A 15615-nucleotide genomic window follows, 5' to 3' on the forward strand; every position below is an offset into this window, starting at 1 on the left:
CTTTGTACATGAGCTTTTAATTTTATACTTTCCTTTATTTCATTAGTGAACAAAGGCTGACTCTTCCCTCTCTTACTGCCCTTATTTTTAACGGAAATATATTTTTGTTGAGCACTGTGAAAAATCTCTTTGAAAGTCTTCCACTGTTCCGCCAACTGGCCTGTGCTCCCAGTCCACACTGACCAATTCCTCCCTCATCCTGTTGTAGTCTCCCCTGTTCAAGCATAATTTACTAGTTTCAGATCTAACTATTGCACCATCTATCTGAGAAATTTAATCATACTATGATCGCTTTTTCCAAGAGAGTCCCTAACTACTCAATCGTTAATTTTACCTATCTCATTGCACAATACAAGATCTAAAATAGCACTCACCCTTCTCAGTTCCTTAACATGCTGCTCAAGAAAGCTATTACAGATGCATTTTATTAAGTCATCTTCCAGCCCTGATCTTCTGAAATGTCTGCCTTCTTCCCCTCCACCACCATCAACTCAGCCCTCACCCACATCTCCTCTATTTCCCACTCATCTGCCTCGGCCCCCTCTGCCCCCAGATGCAACAAAGATAGAATCCTGCTCATTCTCACCTACCTCCCCACCAGACTCAGAATCCAACACATTATCCGCTGGAATTTCTGGCACTTACTGTAGGATCCTACCACTTGACACATTTTTCCTTCTCCCCTCTCTGCCTTCTGTAGGGACCACTCCCTCCACAATTCCCTCATGCACTCATCCCTCCCCACTTATCATACTTCCCCTCACTGTACCCCCCCAACACCTTCTCCTGTGCCCACAGGAAGTGCCATGCTTGTGCCCACACCTCCCCAAATAGGTCTTTCATGTGAAGCAACACTTCACGTGTATCCACAGGACTGATTTACTGCATCTGGCGCTCCCTTTGTGGCCTTCTGTACATGAGAGAGACTGAAATTGGGAGTTTGCTTCGCTCAGCACCTCCCAGTAGCCAACCATTTCAATTCTGAGACACACTCGCATGTCTGTCCCTAGTCTTGTGTACTGTCCCACCCTGACCACCTGCAGATTTGATGGAACACCACCTTATTTCCTGCCTGGGCACTCCAGCCAAATGGCATTAACATCGACTTCTCTGCTTTCTGCTAACCTGCTTGCCTATTTTCCCCTTCCCCTTTCCAGTTTATCCATTTCTCCCCCACTCACCCCTTCGTCCCCCGATCGCTGCCATCCCCTCCTTTCTCTGCCTATCTTCTCCTGCTTTTGCCGCCCCCCCCCCCCCCCCCATCCTTTTGTTTGGACACCTGCCAACATCCTTCCATACCTTGATGAAGGGCTCAAGCCTGAAACATCGGCTTTGTATTTTTACCTTTGTGACGTAAAGGACACTTTGGCCAGCTGATTTTCTCCGGTATTTTGTTTTTACATTTAAATATGTAATACTGGAAACTGGAGAAATCACAAAAAAGTTAGGTGAAAGAAGAGAGTTTTAATGATCTGCTTAAAGAAAGACATGGGTGCTGTGCAGCTCAAACTAATGTTCCTAAAGTTGAAGTCATTGAATTTAGGAATGATTGAAAAAGCAGACTCATCCATGCTGTCCATCATGCCTGTCTGTGCTTTTCCTATTTTTGGCTATATCCATCTAAACTTTTCCTTCCACTATGAATTACAGGAAAGAAATGATTGCACGAGAAGTGCAGAGATTTGAAAAAATGTTACAGGAATGAAAAATTATAGTGATGGAAAGATTGGAAATGTTTTTTGGAACAGAGCAAGCTGAGAGGTAATTTAAGAGTATAAAATGAAGATCTGCAGACCTGCCATTTACTGGATGCAGATCCTGCTGACGAATTCAAGTTTGAACGGAGGGTGAAATGTGAACGAATTAAACAATAACTTGGAGAAATGGAGAGCATAAGACCATACAGGAATTGGAGATAACAATGTTGATTGCATTGAGGGTCGCTCTGAGAACATCAGGGTATCTGGGTCTGATGGGGTAGAATGTGAGCAAAACAATGGAACTGCAAAAGTTCTAATTCCCAAATATTTACTTATTTTAAAGCCAGCTCTTTCCTTTTATGAATGAGAAATGGGCATTATTCTCAGGAAGCAAATTCTTCTAATTATGGCTGAAACATTGGGCTTTTGAGGAAACACAAGAATAAAACTGCAGAATCACCTGAGGTCAATGGTGTCCTCATCAGCCCAAGGGATGTGTTACGGGCAGATCTGTGGGGCAAGGAAGATGGAGCAGGCGAGGCAGTGACACAGCATGGGGTGAGTTTGAACTATTGGGCCATAACACAGCATGGGGTAAGTTCAAACCACTGGGCTGTGACACAGCACAGGTGCATTCGAACACCGGGCTGTGACGCGGCACGGGGCGAGTTCGAACCACCGGGCCGCTACGCAGCACGGGGCAGGGTTATAACCAAAATGTAACAACAGCACAGGGCAGGTTGGAACCACTGGGCCATGACCACGGGGCAGGTTGGAGCCACCGGGACGTGACGGTGGCACGGAGCGGGTTGGAACCACTGGGCCGTGACCACGGGGCGGGTTGGGGCCACCGGAACGTCACGGTGGCACGGAGCGGGTTGGGGCCACTGGGACGTGATGGTGGCACGGGGCGGGTTGGAACCACGGGGCGGGTTGGAACCACGGGGCGGGTTGGAACCACGGGGCGGGTTGGAACCACGGGGCGGGTTGGAACCACGGGGCGGGTTGGAACCACGGGGCGGGTTGGAACCACGGGGCGGGTTGGAACCACGGGGGCGGGTTGGAACCACGGGGCGGGTTGGAGTGGCTGCAGGATCTGGGCGAGACCAGGACAGTTGGGGCGTGGTCACGAGTTGGGGCAGAGTTATGGGTGTGGTCACTGGATGGGGGCGGGATTACGGAGCGCCGTCACCGGGACAGGGTTGGTGGAAAACGATGTCCGTCACCAGGCAGTGGGTTCTGTCGCTCACGGCCAGAGAGCGTGGAAACAAAATCCCACCGCGTGGACTCAGGCCGAACGGGCGGGAAATTCGCCGCGGGTCAAAGGTCGCGGTCTCGGTTTAAAGGTCCCAAGTGCCGGAAATTAGTCACTGCGCTTTGGGCAATTCCTGCGGTGAGGCCTGGTTCTCGCTCATTCTCTCTCTCTTTCCCCCCCACTTCTCTCCTCCGCGGCTCATCCTTACACGCCCCGCTCCCCCACATCGGTTCAGGCAGGAGACGGCCGCCTCCGCGAGGGTCCTCTCGGTCCGCGGCAACAGTAGATGCCAGGAAAACGCTCAGCGGCGACAGGTGTGGGGGCCGAGGGCCGGGAGGGAGCGCGCGCCCGCGGGGAGGGGGAGTGGGCCAGGCGCGCGCGCCCGCGGGGGACGGAGAGCCGAGGCCAGGCGCGCGCCCGCCCGCAGGGGATAGAGCGGCGGGTTGGGCGTGTGCCGGCAGCGGGTGGGGGCCAAGGTTCAGAGCGCGTCTATCCCCCCCCCCCCCCCGGCGATAGGGTGAAGTGGGGGATGGGGATAAGCTGAGGGTCGGGGTTGCAGTGAGACCAAGGTCTAGGAGGTGCTGTTGGAGATCAATGCCCAGCCCAGTCTCGCCCCTCTCCCTCGTCTGGATGAGCGGCCTCGGCCTCGGGTAGCTCTGGAGCGAGGTATAACGAACCTTGCTGGCCCTTCTCCTATCTGCAGCTTCCTCTCGTCATCATTGCTGAGTGGTTTGCCTGGAAACGAAAGGCTAACGGGTTTCTGGTCGAGAGATTGCTTGTAATTAACATTAAAGAAGCAATAGCGAGCTACTAGGATAGAAATTGTACCATCAAGCCAACAGCACTGGATGCATGAAGGGCAGGTCAATGTTTGGCAAATGCTCTGGAGTTCTTGGAGGATGCCACAAGGACAGCAGATAGAGGGGAGCCTGTTTATGTTGTCACTTGGCTTTCCATAAGGTGCTGCATTAAATAGATAGAGGATTGGTCAACCACTAGAAGGCAGGGAGTTGGGATAAATGGGTATTTTTCATAGTGACTGGACTGCAGCAGGGGATGGGGGTGGACATGGTTCGCTCCAAATTCTTGATGATTTGGAAGAAGGGGGCAAAGTGTAGTTGATCTAAGCTGATGACACTAAATCGAGTGGAAATGCTAATTATGCAGAGAATGTGGCGCGTGAATGGAAAGTTGTACGTAGGTCAAATGATTGTGCAGGGGTCTGGCAGACAATGTGGGGTCATCCACTTTGAAGAAAGGAATAGAAGATGTAACTATTATTTAAATGGTGAAAGATTTCAGCATTGGGACGATGAGCGCTTGTGCATGAATCACAAAAGTTGGTTGGCAGGTTAAATGGAAAGTCTTCGATGATAGAGAAATTGAATTAGAGTGCAGTGGGGTTCTGCTGCAAGTTTACAGTGACTTGGTCAGGCTGTGCCCGTAGTATTGTGTGCATTTCTGGTCTCCTTGCTTTGGGGAGAAAAACACTGGCTTTGGAAGCAGTGGAGAGAGGATTCATTACGTTGATTGAGGAGTTGAGAGAGCTAGCCGACGAGGAGAGATTGAGTCACCTGGACTGTACTTCCTGCAATTCAGAAGAATGAGGAGGGATCTTGCAGAAACATAAAATAATGAAAGGCCTCAACATGATAGAGGAAGGAAAGTGCTTCCACTGGTTGATGAGACGAGAACGAGCAGACATGCCGAGTCAAAATTTGGTTAGTAGATTTGGGAACAAGATGAGGATCCGGAGAGGAGTGAATCTGAAATTCTTTGCCCAAGGAGACTGCCTCATTAAACATATTTTAGTCAGAGTTAGATTGATGTTTGTATTGTAAGGGAATTGAGGGTTATGGTAAAAGGCAAGTAGGTGGATCTGAATCCATGGCCCGATCAGCCACAATCTTGTTAAATGGTGGTGCAGGTATGACAAGCCAGATAGCCAACTCCTATTTCTTAAGCATGCCCCTTGATTCTCAGGCTGTAATTTGCTGCAGGATGTTTAGCAATCAGGTGACCAGGCTTGCTTTCTTCCACTGGTCCTGGGGCAGTGATTGTCAATAGCTGCTGAGTATATGCTGGGACTTTAGGATATCCTTCATGATTGCCAAGACTGGGGCACAGGGCCCAACATGTGGAAGTTGACCTGGCTTATGTTGCCCACCATCTCGCAGCAGGAATTATTATAATGGTCCATTCCCTCAGATTACTGTGTCCACCTGGCCGCATTCCTTTATAATCTTGTGCGCAGTCTTTGTAAGTGACAAAATGTGTGGGAAGGAGGAAATTGAGGGATTGTTTCAATATAAATGTTGGGGTGAATCAACCCACTTCCCACTCTTCTCCCAATTTCTAGGGACTCGGACAAAATGTCAGGAATTGCCCTGAAGCGCCTATCCCAGGAAAGGAAAGCATGGCGCAAGGACCATCCATTTGTACGTATGTTTATACTTGCACTTAAACCTATCTGCTCCTGTGTTCACTAGAAATGTTTTAGAACTGCAGACATGGACGAACTAACAACCCTCTTAAATTTTGTTTGGGACTAAAGGGACTTTGTTAGCACCTAACATAGGAACAGCAATGGAAAATCCACCAGACAGTGAATTAAACTATTAACAACATAACATTTCTTACTTATCTCTAAACTTACTAAACTAAACCCCACATATGCAAATGTGTGTGTATATAATTAAAGTCCCACTCTGAAAAGTCAATCTTTAAAAGTTCAGCATCATTTTAGTCTTGCTTGAAGATCTTAAATTCTCAGTTCAGAAATAATTATAAAGTGCTTTTAAACATGATATCTTCAGGCCAGGGTTAAACGAAGTGTCCACCCAGTAGAAATCCTTCCTCTTTTCCAAAGAGAAATGGTCTTCCTTATTTCAAAAGTCACTGATTTTATGTACCCCTTTTCCCAGGAGTGCACAACAGCAGCACCAATTCTGGTTATTGTAACCCTGTTTTTCACAAGATTTCAACCCCTGTGTCACAGGAGATTTGACTTCTGTCCTCTCCAAACTGAACTATTCCAAAACTGAACTCAAAACATCTGAATTCGGTAATAAATTTCTCCAAATCATGTGACTGTTACATCATCACCAAGGTGAGTCCCAATTCTTGGAATCCACATGACCATCAGTTTTATTTCTACCAAAATTTTGTTCCTTTTTCAAAACCATTTCATATCCATAACAACCTCTGACCTCTTCTCTGTTCAAGAGGCTTAAGTGGCTTTGATTAAAAGCAGATGGCTTCCTTCAGCAGTTCTTGAATAATTAAGACCCACTTGAAATCCATTAGATCTGACTGTCCAAGACACCAAGATACATCAACTCTGAGAATGAACACTCTTCACAAAAAACAGTGGTTCTTTATAAATGTGCTGTGAACTGTGTGTGACCCTGTACCAACCCACAGCTAACTTACTAAGAATACAGGTACAATATTTTAACTCTATAATATACTAAGATATTTTTATAAGAGAAATATAGTTTAACATTAAATTACAGGTTAACGCAAATCCATTTTAGATCCTAATCTGTAAATAGATGGAAATGCTGCTTTGATGATAAAATGAGAAATTAAAATGGTACCTGCTCATTGACTTAACTGTCCAAATGCCTTTTAAATGTGGGCAACTTGGTTGGTGTAGCGATTAGCACAACCCCTTTACAACACCAGTGACTGAGGTTCAATTCCCATGCTATCTGTAAGGAATTTGTACATTCTCCCTGTGGGTTTTCTCCTGGGTCTCCAGTTTCCTCCCACCATTCAAAACATGCTGGGGGTGTAGGTTAATGGTCTACGATGAATGCCATCTCACTGGCTCTACACAAAACCCTTGGAACACCTGGACAGCAATGATGCATACATTAGGATGCTCTTTATTGATTACAGTTCAGTACTTAACACCATCATCCCCTTAAAGTTCAAGACCTAGGAGTTAACACCCCACTATGTAATTGGATTATGGATTTCCTCACATCCAGACCACAATCCGTGAAGATTGGTAAGAACTTCTCCACAATCTCCATCAGTACCAGAGCACCACAGGGCTGTGTTCTTAACCCACTGCTCTTCTAATTTTACACCTAAGACTATGTAGCTCGGTGCAACAATAACACCATTTACAAATTTGTCGGCGATACCATGGAAGTGAGCTGTATAAAGGAAAGGGATGAGTCAGTGTACAGAATGGAGATAGAAAATTTGGCTGATTGGTGCACCAACAACAACCTTGCACTCAGTGTCACCAAAACTAAGGAGCTGATTGTTGACTTCAGGAAAGGAAAGCTAGAGGTATACAATCCAGTGATGATTGGAGGTGGAGAGGGAGAGCAAACTTAAGTTCTTGGGAGTCACTATCTCAGAGGATCTTTCCTGGAGTCAACACACCAATGGCATCGTGAAGAAAGTACATCAGCACCTCTTCTTCAGGAGTTTGTGGAGGTTTAGTAAGATACCAGAAACCCTGGAAAATTTCTTTAGGGATGTGGTGGAAAGTGTGCTGACCAGCTGCATCACAGTCTGGTATGGGAACACCAAAAAGCCCTCCAAAGTAGTGGACCTAGCCCAGGACATCACAGGGAAAATCCTCCCCACTGTTGAGTGCATCTACAGGGAACACTGCCATCGGAGAGCAACAGCAATCCTGATTTAACACCACTCAGCAGACCCTTTGTTCTTGCTGCTGTCTTCAGGAAAGAGGTGTAGGTGCCACAAGACTTGCACCACCTGGTTCAGGAACAACTGCTCCCCCTCCACCATCAGACACTCCAAACTCAATCAGGGACTTATTTAAGGACTCTTACTTGTGCACTTTATTTATTTTCTTTTTGTTCTCTCTGTATTGCAGTCAGTTTGTTTAGATTCATTATCTACAGTTCTTTGTTTACAAGTTTACGCTGCGTAAACATGCACTACCAATTAGTGTTAATTCCGCTGCACCCACAGGAAAAAGCAATCTGGGATGTATCATGTATGTGCTCTGACAATAAATCTAAATCTAATGAGGTGTAAATTAGGCAATACGGACTTGTGGGCCAAAATGGCCAGTTACAGTGCTGTATGTCTAAATTTTAAAATACCTCTCCCCACCACTACCACTTATTCTGCTAGCTTGTTTCTTGTATTCACCACTTTCTATGAAGAGAACAGTGTCCCTCTGATCTCTGTTAAATATTTCCCCTTTCAAATCTGTGCATTACAGTTTTATGCTCCCTTAACATGGGGACAAAGATGGTGACCGTTCCTGATCTATGTCCCTACTTCTTCACCAACATCTTGTATAGCTGTAAAAGACGTTCTAACTCATACTACCTCATCTAGCTGTGATGTAACTTTCCAGGAACTACAAACGAGCAACCCTAGGTCTTTCTGTTAACACAATTTCACTATGTACTTCCTGTCCTGATTTAACTTCCAAAATGCATCACATGCACTTTTCTGAGTTAAATTAATTTGCCATTCCTTTCCCCGTTACCCAGTTGTTCTTAATCCTGTTGTATCCTTGGATAACCTTCACTTACTACCAATATCTGCAAGATTGCTAATCATGTCAACTGCATTCTCTTTAAAATCATTAGTATACCTGACTAACAAGGGATTCAGTACCAATCCTTTAGGTAACAGGCCTCCAATCTAAGAAACAAATCTCGACTGCCACCCTCTCTCATTCTGTCAATCCAATTTTGTATCCACATGTGCTGCTTTCACACTGAGATCCTAGTAAATTGGCATGTCAGTGACCCGTGTTTAAAGCTGGGTCGGATCGGAGCATTCACACTGAACCAAGAAAAGCTGGTTCAGTGAGACATTTACACTGGAGCAGATGCGAAACGCATCGGCTCTGATACTACCTACCTTGGCAGGTAAGTACCGGGATGCCTCTCTTCTCCCCCCCCCCAATATCATTTTGGTTCCCACAGGTAAATGAAATGGTAAAAAGGTGATTAAATACTGGCTTTCAGGGGCTGTGTGAAAATTGGCGAGTTCACCCAGATCCCATGTCATCTCTCCTTTTGGACCAGCCTATGCAGGAACTTGTCATAAGTGTGCCAAAGTCCATGTAGATCAGTCATTCTCAATCTTTTTTGCCTCTGGCCCCCTTGGAACTCTGCTCAAAGTTTATGGACCCTCTTCACAGTGAAGCTGTCATTTAATTGGTTTCTTCTGTACTTCTCTCCTACCAAGTACATTTTCAGGATTTCAGTCTGTGGCCTCCCTTCACTGTGTTGTGGTCCCATGTAGAATGGCTGATGTAGACAATGTCTACTGATCTGTCCTTGTCATATCTTCAAGAAAACAAACTCAATCAAATTCGTGCGATACCATTTCCCACCCATGAAACCATGCTATCTGTCCCTTTGCAAATGCAGACAGAGAAGTGGTAATGGAGACATATCATTGCCATTATTATAAGGGACCTGTGGGTGGTTGAGTGGCTATGGTCATTATATGAAATATTTAATAAATCAAAAACCCTGGAAAAATATCCAAGGTCTGCCAGTAGATTGATATTGAAATGTGAACGTTGAAATCAATACTTCAGTCCATTTGGGAAAATTCATAAAATCTATGTTTTGTATAGTTTTCATCAAAATGCCTACTGTTTGTTTGTGACCTTGGTAAACATTTCCCCAAATACATACTTCCTGTTCATCTTCAAAAGCCACTACATTATTTGGGAATATTTTAACTTCATTTATATTTAAATGTGTTCAATAAGGATAAAATCCAGTAGAAATGGTAATTCAAACAATCTTGCAGCTCTTTAAAATAGCTTTTTTTTTTAAATGAGTGACTCCCTAATATCAGATATGTGAGGGATGGGGGTCAATGTCTTATTTAGTATTCAAGCACACACATCACAACTCCTGAGTGATTCGGGACTTAAAGACAAACTGTGTAATGTCAAGTTTATTGTCATCTGATTATACAAGTGCAACCTGACGAAACAGCATTCTCTGGTCCTTGGTGCAAAACACAGACACACAATCAGAAAATACATGTTCAGACAAACAATACACATTAAGGACAAGTATTTATATATATATATATATATGTGTGTGTGTGTGTGTGTCTGTGTGTAAATGAATATTATTTCATGAATATCAGTGTCTTGGATAGTTAGTGTGAACAGTTCCTTTGGTTGTTCAACATTCTCACTGCCCGTGGTTAAAAGCTGTTCCTCAGCCTGGAGGCGTTGGGTCTGGTGTTCCTGTAGCTCTTTCCCAATGGTAGAAGCTGAAAGTTGCTGTGTGCAGGGTGGAAGGGGTCCTCAACAATTTTGCACATCCTCTTCAGACAATGATCCTGGTAGATCATGTTGATGGGGTGGAGGGAGACTTCATTGATCCCCTCTGCCACTTATGGTCCTGTGGATTAACCTCCAATCCATTTCTCTGCCGCAACCACACAACACTGATGCACCCAGCCACATCACCAGCCACTCTAGCAGTATAGATGTCCCAGCCATTCCTGGCTCCATTTCCATGTGTTCTGTTGCATGTCTTTCTTTGGCTTGGCTTCGCGGACGAAGATTTATGGAGGGGGTAAAAAGTCCACGTCAGCTGCAGGCTCGTTTGTGGCTGACAAGTCCGATGCGGGACAGGCATATGTATGAGTTAATTATCAACCCGTGTTATCATATAGGGCAGATAATAGTTTGTAGGTTGTGTATTCTATAGGACTAGCAATCCTACTGAGGAGTTTTGTGGGATCTTGGGGGCTGTTGTCTTTTGAGGTACTGGATACATTGGCATCTCAAGGGATTTTGCGGTAGTGGGGAGTTCATGGAGCAGCCATCGAGCTTGTGTCCAATCATTTCTTGTGTCCTTCCTGCAGGGTTTTGTGGCTGTGCCTGTGAAGAATCCAGATGGCACTATGAACCTCATGAATTGGGAATGTGCAATTCCGGGCAAAAAAGGGGTAAGTAAGCTAGCCAAGGCCACACTTTACATATTGAATGCAATTAAATTCTTATGTAAAGCTGCTTTGCTTTTCACCACAACAGACAACTTGGGAAGGAGGCCTGTTTAAGCTGCGATTACTGTTCAAGGATGATTATCCCTCATCGCCACCAAAATGTAAGTCTATTTCAGAAAAGCAAAAAAAAAGTATCATGTGCATTCTGCTGAAGGGACAAGCATTGTGGGCATGAGAGGTGTATGTCAGAAACCTGAGAGCAGTCAGTAATGTCCCTTTCGTTGCTTGGTGAATGGAAAAAATATTGTCTTCTGGTATTGCTTTTCTAGGAATTGAATGAATTGCTGGTGAGAATGTAGGGCTATTGCTTTGAATTGAAAATATTTAAAAAACTGCAGATACTAGAAATCTTGAAGTTACACAGAATATTGGAAATACACACAGGAGAGGTCGCATTATCTATAGAGGGGGGTGGGGGGAAACAAGGCTGATACTTGGGATCAGTTATCCTACGAACATTGAAAGGTCTTTGGCCTGAAACATTAATATTGATTCTTCCTGCTCAGAATGCACCCTTACCTGCTGAGTATTTTGAACACTGCTTTCAATGTTTAGAATGGCACAGAAGGATGTTAAGCTTCTTGAAGCTAAGAACACAGCCCTGTGGTGCTCTGGTACTGATGGAGATTGTGGAGAAGTTCTTACCAATCTTCACGGATTGTGGTCTGGATATGAGGAAATCCATAATCCAATTACATAGTGGGGTGTTAACTCCTAGGTCTTGTTGGACTCCCCAATTGGAGTGCACATGGTTCTTAATTGTTTATTCAATTGACCTTTGAAAGGCCAGATTAATTAGATTTGCAGAAAGTGAATTGAAGATATTGGTTTTTTTAAAGTTCTTTTGTCACATGCCCCATGCAGCTTTATCCAGAACGTTGAATGTGTATGCCCTTTGATTCTTGAACCATCCAGTAGAGGAAGTAGTGTCCCTATCTAGAAAAATTGTGATCAATTAATCTGCTTTGCAAGGAGAATCTGGGGTTGCTCTCCACTGTAAACTTTCAGATGAAGTTCCTTATTTCTGGACCTACTTTGTTAAATCATTTTTTTGCACCCACTTATCATTTACATAAGTGACCAAAACTGCATCCAGAATTCCATTTAGGCCAAGCCACTATTTTGTACAGATGCAAGATAGCCTCCACTTTTGTAAATGATGTGTGTTTGTGATTTCTGGGAATGTTTGAAATGTTGATTCAATTTTAATTTTAGACATACAGTCCGGTAACAGGTCATTACGGCCCACGAGTCCGTACTTCCCAATTTACACCCCATTAACCTACACCCCAGTATGTTTTTGAACGGTGGGAGGAAACCGGAGCCCCTGGGGAAAACCCATGCAGACACAGGGAGAACATACAAACTCCTTATGGACAGCACGGGATTTGAACCCCAGTCCAGTCCCAATCGCTGGTGCTGTAAAGGCGTTGCGCTAACTGTGGACTGTTTGAAAGTTCATTGCTGTGGTTACAGGTCTATTTTATTTTATATTGCATCTGTGTGAGCAGAAGAATTTTGTTATTTACTATTTGTGGGCCAAGTGTCACTGATTTGTGTTTAATATCCTCCTTCTCAATGTGCAGCTTTTAACTTTTGCTTTTGGTTTCAAGGCAAGTTTGAACCACCAATATTCCACCCAAATGTATATCCATCGGGAACTGTATGCCTTTCAATTCTAGAAGAGGAAAAGGACTGGAGGCCAGCAATCACAATCAAGCAGGTTGGTTTGAGGTGGAGTAGGGCACCTGTTGGTCTGTCCTAGTGTAGAACTTGCTTATTTTCTGATAAGGACATTCAATCATTTATGTGATTCATTCTTTCCTGGTCCACTTCAAACTTGGCCATCTGGGCGAGGTTGGACAAAGTGAGCATATCCATATCAGTGGAGTTTGTTTGTGGATGAGGACTGCAACAAATCCCATTTTCCAGCAAATACTTGCCCGCAGCTGCTACTGCAAGGTGATTGTAAATGGGCTCTGTCCCTTCCTGGTGGTTCACCCTGCTTAGATTGTCTGACTATAATAGCTTTGCTGACATCAAGAACGAGGCACTTCCCTAATGTCCAAGCTGATAATCTGGCAAATAACTCGATAGCAAATAGGTTAATCAACCCAAATACTGTTTGTACATTGAGTGCAGCAGGTTTCCAAGAAGTGGCTCATTTCTTAGTTTTGCAAGGTTCAGGGACATGGTTGGGTATTTGGTGCATGTTCTTGCTTCCCTTGAGGTACTAAGTTATGCTTCAATCTGCCAGGAGTTTCCCATTTTAATGTTTTGAAGCATCTTCCTGTGAATTTGGTATCATTAGCGTAAATTAACTTACAATAAATTTAGCTGCACTCCAGAATCCTTGACTTTCTTTTAACCTACTCAGGCAGTACTCTCATTAAGTTATCCTATTACATTGAGCCTCGAAGGTTGAACTTTGCGATCTCGTTTTCTGTTTTCCTCCAGATATTGTTAGGCATACAGGAACTTTTGAATGAACCAAATGTTCAGGACCCAGCTCAAGCAGAAGCATACACGATCTACTGGTGAGTGTTAGCTCTTGCTTTGTATGTCCAATGTCATTTACATTAGGCAGACATCGCTGTTTGCTGAGATTTGACAGAAACTATATCTGATGTAACCTGAAATCCAGTTGCTTTCCAATGGAGCCAGCAGATTAGTACGTGGGTGTCCTTTTCCAAATAAAACCATTTTTGTTGGGGGTATTTTTTTAATTAAAGCTTTGATGACCATGAGGGCCAGTGGCTTTTGAAGTTTGACCTAGTTTTTTATTCCAAGATGCAGTTGACTCAGCTACACCTTTTCAATGATCTCGCACGTGGCCTGTCTTCCATTTTGGCTTCTGAGCGGCTTTTGAGTCAGTTTCTGTGTTATTGATTCTATTCTGCCAACTAAGTGTAATCCTGTACTAATCCTATTTACCAGCAATTAGTCTGTAGCCTTCTATGTTTTGGCAGGGCGACATGGTTAGCGTAGCAGTTAGCATAACGCTGTTACAACACCAGTGACCAGGACTGGGGTTTGAATCCTGCGCTGTCTGTTAGGAGTTTGTACATTCTGCCTGTATCTGCGTGGGTTTCCTCTAGGTGCTGCAGTTTCCTCCCACCCTTTAAAACATACCAGGGGTTGTAAGTCAATTGAGCAGCATACACTCATGGGCCGAAAGGGCCTGTTACCCCACTGAAAATATGTCATGTCTAAATTCAGGTGCTTTAGATTGAATCCTTTCACTTTCAAACACAAAAAGAAGGTTTTGTTACAATTTTTCATGGGTTCGATCAGCCATTCTCAATCCTTTTTTTTGGCTGTGGTCCCCCTTAGGACTCTGCTCAAAGTTTATGGATCCCCTTCCCTGTGAAGCAGTCAGGTTTAATTGGTTTCTTCCATACTTCTCTCCTACCAACTACATAAAAAAATCATGTTATGGCTTAAATCTGCTCAGACTGCCAATGGGGCTGTATGGCCCCCATTGAGAATGGCTGGGTTAGATTATCATTCCAAGCAAATTAGTGAATATTAAATCAGTCCTTTTCTCTTGGCATGGACCTAGGAAGCTTCCTTCTATGGAGATACAGTTTTATCCATGATGGTTTGGGTTGTATTGCACTCTTTCCTATCTTTAACATTTGCCAAAAAAACAGATCATGTTCACTTAATGGGAAACCTGGTTAGAGCTGTTTCAGGTCTCTTTGCATAAATCATGACTTCCTGTGTATAAGAGTATGTGTGTTCCTTTTGCAGCCAAAACAGGGAGGAGTATGACGATAAGATTCGAGCACAAGCCCAGAGGTTTACAGCAACATAAGTGTGTGGCAGGGTGGATTGTGCAATGGAGGACAAGAAATAGCTCAGCAAGTCCTTGTCACTCAAGGGAAGTGACCGTTTTACAGTGGGCTTTTGTTTTATAAAGTCCCAGTGTATTCTTTCCACCAGCAGCCATCTGAAGACTTACTGTTGGTTCCCTTCTCCCCCCACCCCCCCCGTCCCCACAATCCTAGTCTTCTGTTTGTTTCTTGTCATTGACATATGGCTGCAGAAATGAGTATTGGCAACTTCAAACCAGGTACTCGCTGACTCTGCTCGATCCAGGCCAGTTTTGGGGTCTCTCCACCAATTTGTATTTTTGATGGTTGAATTATAAAGAGATGAACACTTTTATTTTAATAAGGAGTAAACTGTTATTCCAAATGCTATGAAATGCTAATACTACTTTTTATTTCCATAATGCACGTTTGGATTGTAATATCAACGCTGTTTGCATTCACAAAAATATTGTGCATGGCTCTGATACAGATGTGGAGTTTTTGGGAGTCCTGTGACTCCACTTGGAAATGGGCTGGACTCTCCTCCATAGACTATGAAATGTTACCACTGTTCGCACACTCTTCTGTCCCTATGTGTCTATAAAGGTAATAAAGGATTTGTACAAAAAAATGGTTTTCGTGTTCTTGCTGATTGCTCTTGAAGCCGCACTGCTTTCCTTGCATGAATGGCTTGAATTAAGCAGAGAGCTCCTTTCGGAGAGGAAACAGGTATCTGCAGAATTCCCTTTCATGCTTTGTGTGTGGTCACTGCTTCTCCATTTACAGCTTCCGATTGGACTTTGCACTGAGCACTAGCCAAATGCTAAACCTCCTACAATTCAGGGCGTTGCCT

General features: G+C 44.2%; 1 protein-coding gene across 4 annotated transcripts; it reads left to right on the forward strand.

Moving 5' to 3' along the window:
• The first annotated feature begins 2886 nt into the window (after positions 1–2886).
• On the forward strand, positions 2887–15393 carry ube2ib (ubiquitin-conjugating enzyme E2Ib). 4 transcript variants are annotated; one of them, XM_069905223.1, is made up of 7 exons: positions 2887–3093; positions 5315–5393; positions 10807–10890; positions 10976–11048; positions 12561–12670; positions 13405–13484; positions 14701–15393. In XM_069905223.1, exons 2-7 carry the CDS (start codon positions 5328–5330, stop codon positions 14762–14764), a joined length of 477 nt encoding a protein of 158 aa, XP_069761324.1. In that variant the 5' UTR covers positions 2887–3093; positions 5315–5327; the 3' UTR covers positions 14765–15393. The 4 variants fall into 4 exon arrangements, with proteins under 4 accessions (XP_069761324.1, XP_069761323.1, XP_069761325.1 ...); XM_069905222.1 differs by lacking the exon at positions 2887–3093 and adding an exon at positions 3100–3269; XM_069905224.1 differs by lacking the exon at positions 2887–3093 and adding an exon at positions 3505–3621.
• The last annotated feature ends 222 nt before the right edge of the window (positions 15394–15615 follow it).

Source organism: Narcine bancroftii, chromosome 12, assembly GCF_036971445.1.
Source record: "Narcine bancroftii isolate sNarBan1 chromosome 12, sNarBan1.hap1, whole genome shotgun sequence".
NCBI classification, from domain to species: Eukaryota; Metazoa; Chordata; class Chondrichthyes; order Torpediniformes; family Narcinidae; genus Narcine; species Narcine bancroftii.

What these genes read in the sequence shown, in the direction of transcription:
- ube2ib (XM_069905223.1), top strand. Translation starts at nt 5,328, where the DNA reads ATGTCAGGAATTGCCCTGAAGCGCCTATCCCAGGAAAGGAAAGCATGG. An exon ending in CAGCAATCACAATCAAGCAG is followed by an intron (nt 12,671 to 13,404) that starts GTTGGTTTGAGG and finishes GTTTTCCTCCAG; the next exon opens with ATATTGTTAGGCATACAGGA. An exon ending in GAAGCATACACGATCTACTG is followed by an intron (nt 13,485 to 14,700) that starts GTGAGTGTTAGC and finishes TTCCTTTTGCAG; the next exon opens with CCAAAACAGGGAGGAGTATG.